The 14,507-nt window shown below is 42.4% G+C and overlaps 1 protein-coding gene across 1 annotated transcript; it reads right to left on the minus strand.

Annotated features, from left to right (window-relative positions):
* Positions 1-10,749: 10,749 nt before the first annotated feature.
* Positions 10,750-13,595, minus strand: LOC102710445 (adenosylhomocysteinase). The gene is made up of 3 exons (XM_006662862.3): positions 12,805-13,595; positions 11,402-11,938; positions 10,750-11,307 (listed from the first exon to the last, which is right to left on the minus strand). Exons 1-3 carry the CDS (start codon positions 13,513-13,515, stop codon positions 11,098-11,100), a joined length of 1,458 nt encoding a protein of 485 aa, XP_006662925.2. The 5' UTR covers positions 13,516-13,595; the 3' UTR covers positions 10,750-11,097.
* Positions 13,596-14,507: the final 912 nt, after the last annotated feature.

The raw sequence follows: 14,507 nt of genomic DNA on the forward strand, positions 1-14,507 counted from the left end.
GAGGAAGGCAGCACGGCGCACCTTCTTTCAAAAATCTGGCGCGTGCGGCTTGAATTCCTCTATTTTTGAAAAACGTGGCCATCTTCTCGTATTCGTATATCCTCTATTTTAAAAAAAAAAAAATCTGCCGCGTGCATGCTTGGATATACCAGACCAGCGAAAAACGTGCCTTCCATCTGTTTCCGCTACGCCAGGTCATGTCTTACTTTTCTTAATTTTCTTTCACTAAATATCTTCATGTACACTAAGCACTTTGCACAGACGACTTGTGAAACAGAATATCTTTCCTGCACACTGCACAGGGTTCATCTACTGTGCACCATCTCTAATCTCGTTATCCATTATCCATTTATCCTTGACCGTTATGGAACTGGCTTTTTCTAGGCATAGCCACGACCGTTGACCAAAGTTGACTGCAAGGGTCTTGATTCTAATCCAATCTTACCACGTAGCATCCCAAAGGTGCTAGATCTCGACTATCCTAAGCATAGTCCCGAAAGTCCATTAATTAATTACGGTTGGCCTTAAGACAATTCTCTTATCTGTCATTTCTACATATAGATATCAACTCACATTAATTATTTTAATATGTACTCACATCAATACTCATGCATATTTCTAAACCAGTTTTGATAAACTAATTTATTTACAAAGCGTTTATCTCAAAATATTAATCACGATGATAATCTTATAGGCTTTTCGAAGTTACTAGAGATTTGCAAACGACTTTTTTTTTCTAATCGCCATGGTTCCACAAATAGGAATTGTGAGGAAATGGCATTCTATAAACTAAGAATCAATGGAATTTTCAATCCTTTCAATCTCTGCTCCCAAAACCAAAAAGGGAGAGAGGCTGATCCTAACCGTGCGTTTTTTCCAACGAAACAAAGTCGATTTTCTTTTGATTTCTTTTCTTTCCTTAAATAAGCACACTATGAACTATCCTTTCAAAACTAACAAGATACATGCATGTGTGTTACGATGAAACTATATTTGATAAGGAAATAGTTAGCTCAAAGTATAAATTTTATTTTCAGTATAGCAATAAAAAATAAGGTTCAGAAATAATTACACCGGTAAAGAAAAAACAATAATGCATTATAATGGATCATTATATATTAAATATATATTACTTACTAAAGATAATCTTGCTAGCTATGATTGCACGAGATAAACAACGAGAAAAGTCAGCTTTTATAAACTGAGTGTAAAATCTCCTTATTTATCAGTGAATTCATATGTACATGAGAATATTAGATATTATAATTGCAAGCTCATAAACATCAGCAAAAAGATGTATCATGCATTACTATATATCCAAGAGAATATCACCTGAGTGACAATGTGAGAACAAAAATAAAATAAACAAACAGACGGCTTCAGATGAAGATTTATAGAGTTTGACAAAACAGACAGAATTGATCTCTACTTAATAACCATGTTATATGTTGTCTTCAGCATCAATAAATCATTCTAGAGGTGTCTTGTTTTAAAGCTAAGCAAGTTGAGCACTGAAGAGAAAATTCAAAATGTGTACCGAGTCATAGCAATGTCCATAGAAATCACCACAGCATAACGGTGCAATAGTGAGAAGTGCAGGACATGCTTACAGGGGCATCCCGATTCCCAACTCATGAAAAAAAATCGTTTACTCAAATCTACATAGAATAATTCGGCAAACCTTATATCAGTTCTTCTCAGAAAAGATAATAAAATGAGGCTAGAATAGTCAATTTGAAGTAAGGGGCTGCTCGGCCGGCGAATGCGGGCTTCGGAAGAGGCAAGGGCCCATCCTGTTGAGGCATGCATGCGTCGATGAGGAGGTGGCAGAGGAAGCGGTGGTGGCAGCTGTGGCACGGATTGGGCAGCGGCTGAGGCGCGCGAGGGTCCACGAGGAAACGGCGGCGACAGAAGCTGAGGAAAGCGAGTTGGGGGCGATGGAGGATAGGGATTGGGCTGCGTCCATACGACTTTTTTTTGACAATTATGATAGGAGGTTGGGTTGCATTCAGGGGCGAATCTACCAAAAAATAATAGGGGGGCTGACTGTCTGAACAAAGCAGTATAACATAAATTGAAACATGGTGTCTCATATGTAAATTAGCTATATGTCTAGTTCCAAGTACACAATAATCAAATTAATGAAATCTAGGGAATTTTCGTCGTACCAAAAGCAACGTCCTATATATAGTATGTGACGCCCAATCGCCTATGATTCTTCTTGAGTAGTATTCAATAGAAAATTAATGAGTAATCATGCATAGTTAATTTGAATTACAAAAATTTAGAGACTTAGGAAGAGAATGGAGGCATGGAGCATACCACTAAGATCTTTTGAGGCACTAAAATCCGACATCTTTCATCTCTTCAAAATGTTGGACAATCTAAAAATATAGAAAACAAATAAACAATTGATAATTTTCAATCATTGAACTTGCACTATTGGCAATTTGACATACAAAATTAGACCATTAGAAATTAAGGAATCAGTCAATCACATTAAAACCTCAAGAATAAGTAAACAAGTGAAATACTGCCTAACTTACCTGCCTAGCTACCTTCTGATTTCTGAAACAGGGGCGGCTCGGCCTCCCGAACTCGCAGCTCTCGCCGGCTCGCCGGCTCGCGCCCTCGCTAGACTGCGGCTCGCCGCCCACCTACCGAGTGCCGACCAACGGCGGAGTCACCGGACTATGCGTGGCACGAGGCTGCGCACCCACCTGCCTTGCGCCGGCCTGCTGGCTACCGCGATGCAGCCCTGCCCGCCGCCGCCACCAGCTCTAGCCTCTAGCCGCACGGCCGCCTGGGAGAGTGGCTGAGTGGGAATATGGATTAGGGACCGGATTTTCGATGAGGGTCTATGGGGATTGGGGAATCAACAGTTGGGAGAGGATCAGAGGGTAATGAACGGTTGGATTTCGTTGTCGCTGGTTGAGTGGGCTAGCCCAAAATATAAAGAACAAGAGATCTCGTGGGCTTTTCTGATATGCGGCCCAACATAGCCTTTTTTCAGTCATCTTCAACTTCCAGCCCCTCTTTGCAGCCACCAAAAACATCTCCAACCCCAACACCTTACATATTCATGGAAGAAATTTTGGGGGGGGGGGGGGCTTAGGGGGGTCTCCATGGTCCCGGCGCCGGTAATAGGGCTGATGACCCCCCCCCCATACCCACACAACAAATCCGCCGCTGGTTGCATGTGTGCGAGTGTTTTGTTTTTTACGTGTGACCATTTCCTTTTTCGCCGTGTGATTATTTCTTTTCCATTAATTTTTTTTCATGTATGACGATTTCTGCGAGCGCTGCGTGCGGTAGAACAGGGGATGACAGATGGACAACTGCCATTTTAAGGTAGTATAAAGATATTAATTATTTTTTCTACAGAACACATACTAAATATACACGCCTGTAGACCGACTGACCGACTATATACTATGAGACATCCCTAAAAGACCATCCGTCATATATTAAAGAGTAAAGTTCAGAGCTGATCCTTAAAGTTGTAGCAAGGTGTCACATAGGCCCATGATCTTGCAAAATACACTTTGAGGTCCGAAACCTTGTTTTAATGTATCATCTTGGTCCAAAGCTTGTTTGACCCGGTTCAGGCGTCGACATTTCAAGACCGTGATGATACATTAAACAAGATTTTGGACCTCAAAGTGTATTTTGCAAGATCATGGGCCTATGTGACACCTCGCTACAACTTTAAGGATCGGCTCTGAAATTTAAGGATCGGCTTTGGACCATGATGATACATTAAAAGAAGATTTTGGACCTCAAAGTGCATTTCAAGATCATGGACATACATGACACCTCGCTACAACTTTGAGGACCGGCCATAAACTTTACTATATATATTAAAGGAGCATATAGGTGGTATGTCCGTTCGTGAAGAGATTCAAGAAAAATTACTGCACAACAAAGTGGAAAAGACTGAAATTGCAGATTTCTAATCTACTTATATTTAAATGCTTAGCCTAATTGATCATCTAATGTAGAAGCGTTAGTGCTTACTGAGCATTGTTCGAAGCCATGGCGATGACGGTGATTTCCTCTGTAGCGATTGGCGTAGGTGTCCCCGTAGACGAAGTGGTCGTACGGTTGACGTAGGTGTTCTTGCGCTAGGGTTCCAGGTGGCAACCACCTTTCGGTCGCCACCGACACTCTCCTAGGACAGCCCTTCGGTGCTCCTCCAGTACCCTAAGGTGATCGGGAGTGTTCTAGGGTTTTGGGAGAGGTGGAGGCGTGAGAATCAGCTAGAGAACTCCATAGTCGGCCTCTCCCTTTTGATATGGCGCTGAGGAGACCGGAGACAACCCATAGATAGAAAGAAATGGGCACCACCAACTATTGCGCGTTCATGAAAGGAATGCGCGTTGATTCCGTGCATGACTAAGGATGGAAAGCGCATGCACAAAAGTATGGAAACTGCATGCGTGATTCTCTCATGTCAAGAGACTAATTTCCAACAGATATTAATGATTTTCTGATACTTACACGTACACAACCTTAATATTGTGGTGTTGATACGGAAGCTTAGACAAAAAGAACCTGTAATTTGAAAGTTGACAGATGTCGTTGGATAGTAAACTAATTACCTATGACTTAGGGCATGTTTGGCACAGCTCCACTCCAACATTTTTAACTATGCTCTAACTTTTTCCTAACAAACGCGTCCAACTCCAGAAACTCCGAATTCGAAAAAATCCTAGAGTTGGAGACCAACTCCATGTTTTTCGTGGAGCTCCTCAAGGGGTGCTCCAAAAACCAATCTTATGAACCTAAACATAGAGTTAAGGGGTAATTAACCACTAATGTCACCCATTACACACGTACCCCTTCGTTAAAAATAAAAGGAACCTCCCCTCCCTGTTGTTACTGTTCACAGGGTATTGTTCATCATGAACAGTACCGCACGCCCCTCTCTGACCGCCAAACCCTAGGGCGCCGCCCCTTCGTTGTCGTCGGCGACCCTCCATGGATGGTGGAATGGATCTCCCCAATCTTCGTAATCCCTCCAATATAAGTACTCGCTACAGTAAAAGGACAAAAAAGTCATATCTCACCAAGCTCTTCTTTTTCTAGAGTTGGATACACGAATTTGCCAAACATGTACTCGGGATCTTGGATTTGCTAATCCTAGAGTTGCAAATCCTAGATTTGCTAATCCTGAAGTTGATTTTCTGGAGTTAGAGTGCTCCCAAACATGCCCTTAGTTATAAGCCAATCTAAAAATTTATTAAGGGGCAATTTCGTTCTTTGCTTCTACTTTAATGCCCAATATTGCTTTTGTTCCTGTTTTTTGCCATTGCTTTTTGAAACAAAACAAACATTTGCTCCTACTTTGGACTGATAAGTTGATGGTGTTAAATATTTCATGAAAATAGCTGTATACCCTAGATGTTGCACATCCGCCCCTAATTTTCTTTGATTATGTTTTTACACTGATTTTGTACATGAGACTTGTAATTTTGATAAGTATATGTGCTTGACAGAATATCATCAAATTTTACTAAGTTTTGCCGCAAATTTAGTAGAATTTAGCCACAATTTTACATAATATGGACAAAATTTTGGTAATATTTTAACACATTTTACCGTCGCTTTAGGATTTCTGCTAGTTATGTAAAAAAAGTTTTGGAAATTATCAAAAACTTTGTTGACAATTCTGTCAAATGTGGCCAAATTTTGACAAATTTGTGGTGAAATTTGACCAATTTTTATTTTAAAGTTTGTTGATATTATGCAAGCACGTATGCTTGTCAAAATTACAGGCCCTATATACAAAATAGGGGTAAAAGCACAGATGATAAAAAAATAATGACAAATGTACAATATAAAGTAAGAGTATAAATGCCTTTTCATTAAGATTTACAACGTCAACTTGTCTGTTCAAAATGTAAGGGTAAATATCTCCACTTCAAAAGAAGGGGGCGAAATTAAAAACCTAAAAAAGGGGTAAAATCAATATTGAACATCAAAATAAGGGTGATAACAAAATTGTCTCATTTATTAGTTCACATGGTACCTAGGTAAGGCCATCTTCAATGCTGAATGTAAGTTGAGCGTTTGTTAAAGAAAAAGTTAAGCACCTTGCTAAGCATCTCTAGGAGAATGCTATTTTTTTTTCTTTCTAAAACCTTGTATTGTGTTAGTAAAAGTAATTGAGCATAAAAATTACACCATCCTCCAAAAGAATCTCAAACTAAAGACCTTATGTCGTGAACACATATTTATGCTCCAAATTTAGGATACGAGAGAGATGATTTTATGCATGAGTAAATATTAAGAATAGACTTATGAACAAGTCGATATATTTTCTAGCCTAATTTCCAAAGTTCAATGTTAATGATAAATTTTAGACTTTTCTTGGAGATGCTCTGAAAGCCCCATTTTCTAACAGCATGCCCAACAGATCTAAAAATCTAGTCCCCTATGATCTGTCTTTAGATTCTCAATACTGATTTAAGAAATAGAAAAATACTCCATCTCCAAGAGATTTATTAAATCTAAAATTTCCTATAACTAATTGTGGGCCATACCATAAACTATTGGAAAGCGATTTTAAGGGAAAGAGAACTCCAATTTTAGGGGCGTTAGGAGATTTGTTGGAATGAGTTTTTTTTTCAACTATATCCCTTAATTTAGGGCCTTAGAGGAGTTAGAGATCTATTAGTGATGCTCTAAGAGCACCTCCAACAGTAGCCAACTAAAAACTTAATGTTGAAATATTAGTCTAAAAATCAATCTTCAACCATATCGAACACATGTTCTCAATTTTATCGTACTCCTGACATAAAAATATGTAAGATTTGTTTGGTGTTCCCAATCAATCCAACCGGTATAGAAAATAACTAATTTTAGGAATCTTAATATAGGAAGTTCCGTTGGAGTTAGGGAAGATCTAGTAAGAATTATTTTGGAACAGCTCCGAATATAAAGTTTCAAAACGTGATTTTTGGCGCTCTCTCGTGCAGATGCTCTGACTAACGTTAATTATGTTGATACAAATCAGTAAGGCCATGCACAACGCAATGAGCTGGCGAGTGGTCTTGCTGTGCCACCTGGGAGTGCAGCTTGCATAGAGGAGCGAGAGTGCGGAAGCAGTGGATTCCTCCGCCGCTCCGAGCCGGATCTGCGTCAACGACGTCACCGGCCACCTCCTCCACCATCGAATCTGCGCCGCCACCGCCAGATCAACGCCGTAGTCGCCAGACCACCGGCTGGAGCCACGGTGGCCCACCACACCTGTCGGATTTGGTTAAGGGGAAAGTGAGGGAAAAGTGAAGGAGTTATTTTATATTACTTTTCTGGATATGAGGGGTTAAATATAAAAGTTTGGATCTATACGTGAATAGACAAAATACTAGTGACTGAATTAAAAAAGTTGAGGCTACACAATGAATCTCCTCCATGCACCATGAACAAGTATATTAAAGCTCCATGCACTCTGAACAGGTAGATTTTAGATGATTAAAGCTCCATGCACTCTGAACAGGTAGATTTTAGATGAGTGGTCTATGCCTAGGTGGCATTTGAGACCACTCACTGAAGATATGTGCACTGTGAATGTCCGAAGAGCAACTCCAATTGTTTGGGATTTTTTGTTTCCTAAATCTTAAGAGTTTGGTAACTCCCCAAATATTATGACAAAGGAAAATAAATATCAATATTCAATAGCTTGTCATATATTCACACAACTGGATACATGCAAATCACGAGCACCCATATATACACGCTGAGGGGATTATGCGAACTTGGCAAAGATGGGAAGGAGTGATGGTGAACCATTGGATATTGTTTTTTTTTTCTTAAATTGCCAAAAACTCAAGGATAGGAGGAGGGATGGCAAACTGTTGCTCTAGCATCCTCCAAAAAGAAACTTATCTAAAGTAACGTTTCGGATAGTTTGTTGGCTGCCGCAAGCCAGCAACAAAAATCTCAAGTTACTCCCTTTATTGTTCCATATTATAAATTTATGAATGAATCAACATCACATCAGTAACAACAACCTATTTTATAATGATACGTACAAAGATAGAGTCAGGTGTGATTTCTTAGTTAATGCAATAAAATATTTTTTATTACGCTAGTTTCCTTTTTATCCATCCTCGTGCAAGAAAGTTTTCTTTAATAAATACTAAAAGTTGACTCTAAGTCCTTCTCATGCATGAACGACTTTTCTCTTTTCTTTCTTCTCTTTCCTCCACGTCATCAAATTTGTTTATGTGACGTTCACGTCACCAAATTGTATTACGTGACGATTAAGAGAGTCATCTAATAAGCACATTTTTACGTGCTCTTTTATTTATTTATAATACGATCTAAGTTCCATATATATATACACACACACAAATAAATGCATGACAAAGAACGCAACAACCTGAACCGAGTATTTTCTTTTTCCTCAAGCTCCCATATATATGTTTGACTGATCACAAATCTCTTACAGCATCTTCAACCGTCTCTCTAAATTCAACTCTTCAAATGTCTATTTGCCAACTTTCCATTTTATTTGTCAAGTTAAATTCATTGTTTACTCACCAGGCTCTTTATCCATCCTCTCTATTTTGAGTCTATAACAGTGGGACCCATGTGTCAGCCTCCCTTATTGCTTTTCGATCTTTCTTTCTTCCTCCTTTACTACTTGCTTGGCTGCCGGTCACTCCCAAGGTGTTTGTTCTCTTCCTCCAAGCCAGAGCGTGAGCGGAAGCAGCAGAGGGGGGCGGGATGGGCGATCGGGCATATGCGCCGCCAGCATCCAAGGCGGTCCAAGTGGTTGTGCCAAGGGCGGCAAATGGGGATGGGGAGGGGGAGGGGGAGCGGGAGGAGGTGAGGACGGCGTGGACATTGGTGACTGGGGATGACGCGGACGGCGATGGTCACGGCTAGGGACGGCGCGGACAGCTGCGACGGTCATGGGCGACGACGCGATGGCGTGCTTCGCTACCGAGAGCTTGGCCCCGGGCCTCCCCCGCCTCACCGTCGTCCTCCCGGTACTCGCGCTCCTCCCCTTCGCCTTCTCCTCCATCCACCTCTGCACCATCTCCGTCTTCTTTCTCATCTGGCCTCTGCACCATCTCCGTCTTCTTTCTCATCTGGCTGTGCGCCTTCAAGAGCCTGCTCCTCGCCGCAGGGCACGCACTACTCTACCCGGTGCTCCCAATCCAATAGCCGCCCCTCACGGCGAAGTGTGTCATCACATTGCGTGGTGGATGACCCTTGCTGCAGCATGAGAGATATGGAGTAGGAAGAGAAGTGGTGGGGCCTATGAATAGCTAGAGAGACACTTTAAGTTTGGCTCGTGAGAAGTGAGAAATTTAATTTGGCTATCCAAATAGCTTGGCTAACCGAATAAAGAGGCTATTGAAGGGAATTTCTCATACTTCTAAAACTTAGCTTGTCCCGCCATTTTACCATTCCATTAAAGTTGCTTTTCATTTCAATAAGACGGTCAAGGATGGCATCAAGTGCACTTCACGAAATAAGGGAAAACACAAATTTCAATTAAAAAAATTATGGACTGAATCAGAGTTGAATCAGAGTTGAAGTTTGGCTAGAGAGACACTTTAAGTTTGGCTCGTGAGAAGTGAGAAATTTAATTTGGCCATCCAAATAGCTTGGCTAACCGAATAAAGAGGCTATTGAAGGGAATTTCTCATACTTCTAAAACTTAGCTTGTCCCGCCATTTTACCATTCCATTAAAGTTGCTTTTCATTTCAATAAGACGGTCAAGGATGGCATCAAGTGCACTTCACGAAATAATGGAAAACACAAATTTCAATTAAAAAAATTATGGACTGAATCAGAGTTGAAGTTTGGCTAGAGAGACACTTTAAGTTTGGCTCGTGAGTAGTGAGAAATTTAATTTGGCCATCCAAATAGCTTGGCTAACCGAATAAAGAGGCTATTGAAGGGAATTTCTCATACTTCTAAAATTTAGCTTGTCCCGCCATTTTACCATTCCATTAAAGTTACTTTTCATTTCAATAAGACGGTCAAGGATGACATCAAGTGCACTTCACGAAATAAGGGAAAACACAAATTTCAATTAAAAAAATTATGGACTGAATCAGAGTTGAAGTTTGGCTAGAGAGACACTTTAAGTTTGGCTCGTGAGAGTGAGAAATTTAATTTGGCCATCCAAATAGCTTGGCTAACCGAATAAAGAGGCTATTGAAGGGAATTTCTCATACTTCTAAAACTTAGCTTGTCCCGCCATTTTACCATTCCATTAAAGTTGCTTTTCATTTCAATAAGACGGTCAAGGATGGCATCAAGTGCACTTCACGAAATAAGGGAAAACACAAATTTCAATTAAAAAAATTATGGACTGAATCAGAGTTGAATAAAGTATAGGGGTAAATTTACAATTTCAGTTAAAACAGGCATAAGATGTTATTGGTATGTCAAAATCAAAGCCATTACCATTTCCAACTACATACATCGAATTTGGAAACAAACTCAATATCATTTCAATTCTGAGCAGACTCGGTAACGAATTCATTTCAATTCTGAGCAGACTCGGTAACGAATTCGAGAGACATATTTGCAGCCCAGTTCTGATTAGCCTATTAATAAATTATGAACATACCCATGAAATAAAAACCAAGCAGCTCCAAACTGTAAAGCTAATCATAGTGTGAAGAGAAGCACCAACTCCACCACACCACCACTTCGTAAACGAGGGTAGCAACACAAACTTAACAGCTAAAAGGCATATAATCCAGTACAACAAACAAAGCTTAACTTCATGGCAAGATATTATTCATAAATGACGCATGATTTTTTATCAAAACGCTTGCAAATGATATCAGATAAGGATATCAGATAAGTAGAGTCAAACAAGACAAAACTGTATCTGCCAAAGCACACCTCCCCAACTCCACTCAATTATGCCATTATTTCTGGGCAAAAGCAAACGGCTTCCCATCTCCACCACTTCCCCGGTCTTCAACCATAAACCCCATAACAAACCCTCCTAAGTGACAGCATATAAGGTGATGAAAACAATGAAGGATACTCGAAAGTTGTCATGGTGAACTTCACATCGACACCACTTCTCAAGCCAGCCGCTAGTCGTGCTGGGCAGCCTAGTACCGGTAGTGTGCGGGCTTGTAGGGACCCTCAACTGGAACACTGATGTAGTCAGCCTGGGACTTGGTGAGCTTGGTCAGCCTAGCACCAAGCTTGCCCAAGTGGAGGGCGGCCACCTTCTCGTCGAGGTGCTTGGGAAGAACATACACCTTCTTCTCATACTTGCCAGTGCTCTTCTCATTCCACAGCTCAAGCTGAGCAATGACCTGCAACAACAGAATTGATTAAGCATGTGACTTACAGCTGCAATATAATGGATATAATGTTTAGCGAGACTAGATACTGGTTATCATGCTTTACCTGGTTAGTGAACGAACAGGACATGACAAAGCTGGGGTGGCCAGTCGCACACCCAAGGTTCATGAGACGACCCTCAGCAAGGACAATGATGCCAGTGTTGGTCTCAGGGAAGACCCAGCGGTCAGTCTGAGGCTTGATGGTGATGCGCTTGACACCAGGGTAGGTCTCAAGGCCGAGCATGTCAATCTCATTGTCAAAGTGACCAATGTTGCAAACAATGGCATTGTTCTTCATCTTCCTCATGTGGTCAACCATGATAATGTCCTTGTTGCCAGTGGTGGTCACGAAGATGTCAGCCTCTGAGACAACATCCTCCAAGGTGAGGACCTGGAGACCCTCCATCAGGGCTTGGAGGGCACAGATGGGGTCAATCTCAGTCACGATGACACGGGCACCAGCCTGCTTGAGAGCAGCAGCACAGCCCTTGCCAACATCACCATACCCACACACCACGGCAACCTTGCCAGCAATCATAACATCAGTGGCCCTCATGAGACCATCAGGGAGAGAGTGGCGGCAACCGTACAGGTTGTCAAACTGTTCAAAAGAAACACATATTGTTAGGTAATGTATCTCATGCAAAAATGAGAGTTGTTGCAAAAACAACTGCAACATAACTCCCAGCATTCAGTAAATATTTCAGCACCAATCAAGAAAGATCATGAGTGGCGCATTTAAGAATCCAGTAAAATTCCATTAAAGAATAAAGCTACACATGCTAATTCAATACTGACTGCATATTCTTTGTCCTGAGGGTTCAAATGTAAACCAATTGCACAACAGAGTAAAATAAAACAAATGGCAAGCATTGCTTTGGTACAGGAGATATTTTATTCCATATGCTGTCATGAGATCCACAAAGCATGCAAGCCAGCAACAGAACAGGACACCCTTGACAGCCACGCAACAGTTAGACCAAGATCCAGATCCAACCTAAACCGACAACAGTAACAAAAGATTTAATCAACACTGCTATAACTCAGGAGACACTAAATAAACGAACTACAGGCATCCTGACTAAATTAAGCAACCAAAAGATGCCTGGGACACATTACCAGGTTATATGTGCAATAATAATATAGATAAAATCAACTAAACCATTTTAACCCTGCATTTTAGTTTCTTGTTCAAAATGTGATCGAAATGTCAGATCCATATTAAACATATCACAAGCATCCATAAACATCAACCACTCCTACAGTGCACACTCTTTATGCAACCAGTCACCCACCAGATCTAAGCAATCAACAGAAGCAGATACACCAGATCCACAACAACAGCATAATAACAAGTAGGTAGATCTCGCATCGATCGTCTAATGTAAGAAGAGCCAACAGGAGCCTATAGCGCAATTGCATCAGATCTGAGGTGAAATGGGATTAGAAAGGAGGGTGAAGCCTCACCTTGCTCTTGGTGACGGAGTCGTTGACGTTAATGGCGGGGAAGAGGAGGGCTCCGGTCTCCTGCATCTGGTAGAGCCTCTTGACACCGGTGGTGGTCTCCTCGGAGACGCCGACGAGCCTCTCCTTCATCTTGCGGTACTTGCTGGGGTCGGACTTGAGGCCGTCGCGGATGATGGTGAGAACGATCTTGAACTCGGCGTTGTCGGTGGAGTCCGGGTTGGGGACCTTGCCGGTCTTCTCGAACTCCTCCTCGGCCTTGACACCCTCGTGGATGAGCAGCGTGGCGTCACCGCCGTCGTCGACGATGAGGTCGGGGCCGCCGCCGACGCCCCAGTCGAGGCAGCGCTCGGTGCACCACCAGTACTCCTCGAGGGTCTCCCCCTTCCACGCGAACACCGCGGCGGAGTCCCTGGCGATGGCGGCGGCGGCGTGGTCCTGCGTGGAGAAGATGTTGCAGGAGCACCAGCGCACCTCGGCGCCGAGGGCGGTGAGGGTCTCGATGAGGACGGCGGTCTGGATGGTCATGTGGAGGGAGCCCGAGATCCGGGCGCCCTTGAACGGCTGGGAGGGGCCGAACTCGGCGCGGCACGCCATGAGGCCGGGCATCTCCACCTCCGCCAGCTCGATCTCCAGCCGCCCAAAGTCGGCCTGGGAGAGGTCCTTCACCTTGTACTCCCTCCCCGACGAGGTCTTCTCCACGGAGAGCGCCATAGCAGCAGCGGCGGCGGCGGATTGGATCTACGAGGAGGAAGGAGACGGCGGGTGGGAGGAGCAGCAGGAGGAGGAGGAGGCGGAGTGGGAGGGTGGGGGTGAGGAGGGGCTTTATGGAGGGAGAAGACGAGCGTGAGCCGTTGGATCTGGGTGAGGGGGGCATCGCGGCCGTTGGATCTTGAGGGGATTGGTGGGGGTGGGTGGGTGAGGTGGTGGGGAGCAGCAGGTGGTGGGGGTTTTCTGGGGGTGGGGGTTGGGGAGGAGGGATGGGGGTCGATCTGGGCCGTTGTTTTTTGGCGGGCCCGGCCCATCGTGGCCCATCTGAGGGGGGTGCATCGAGATCTGAGTCACGTGACTTTTCGCTGCTTCAGGATTCGGATGCGAAATATCTTCTTCGGACACAAGGGTGAGGGAGCGAGGGGTTCGGATTGAACCGGAATGGAGGAGGTGTCGGAACATGGTTTCCGAAACCGCGGTAACCGTGTATTTTACGGAGGCACGGTTTCGATAAACCGTGGTAGGTGAGTTTAAATTTAAGGAGAAATTTAAAAAATTTGAGTAAATTTAATAAAAAAAATATATGTTATATATGTTGATATATAATGTAGTTTTGTTAAAGAAATTCATGAAAAAAAATGTATTTCCGACGTAATTAAAAATCATAAACGAGAATTTCAGAAAATAAAATTAAAAATAGCCTATTGCAAATAATGTTTGATAGGAAGATGGTTAAGAATATTTTGTTATTAAGTCATTATTAATTTACACTAGACACTAGGGTCGTAATGTTGAAATACAAATATACAACGATGAATATATGGAAATATGTATGGAGAAAAATTATACGTGTGCGTTAGTAATAATTGGTAGTAATTATAGTTGTGACGCAGCAATCAAAATGAAGTTATTACTTGTTATTAGTGTGAATTATTTGGTGAAGGGTGATATGAGTCATATGACAGTGTATGTTTGTATGTTGAATATCAAGAATT

Source organism: Oryza brachyantha, chromosome 11, assembly GCF_000231095.2.
Source record: "Oryza brachyantha chromosome 11, ObraRS2, whole genome shotgun sequence".
Lineage (NCBI taxonomy): Eukaryota > Viridiplantae > Streptophyta > Magnoliopsida > Poales > Poaceae > Oryza > Oryza brachyantha.

Excerpts from the sequence above, each read along its gene's own strand:
- LOC102710445 (XM_006662862.3), bottom strand. The coding sequence starts at position 13,515 with ATGGCGCTCTCCGTGGAGAAGACCTCGTCGGGGAGGGAGTACAAGGTG. Across the intron at positions 11,939-12,804 it reads ACTCCGTCACCAAGAGCAAG|TTTGACAACCTGTACGGTTG; the intron begins GTGAGGCTTCAC and ends TCTTTTGAACAG. Across the intron at positions 11,308-11,401 it reads CCTGTTCGTTCACTAACCAG|GTCATTGCTCAGCTTGAGCT; the intron begins GTAAAGCATGAT and ends CTGTTGTTGCAG.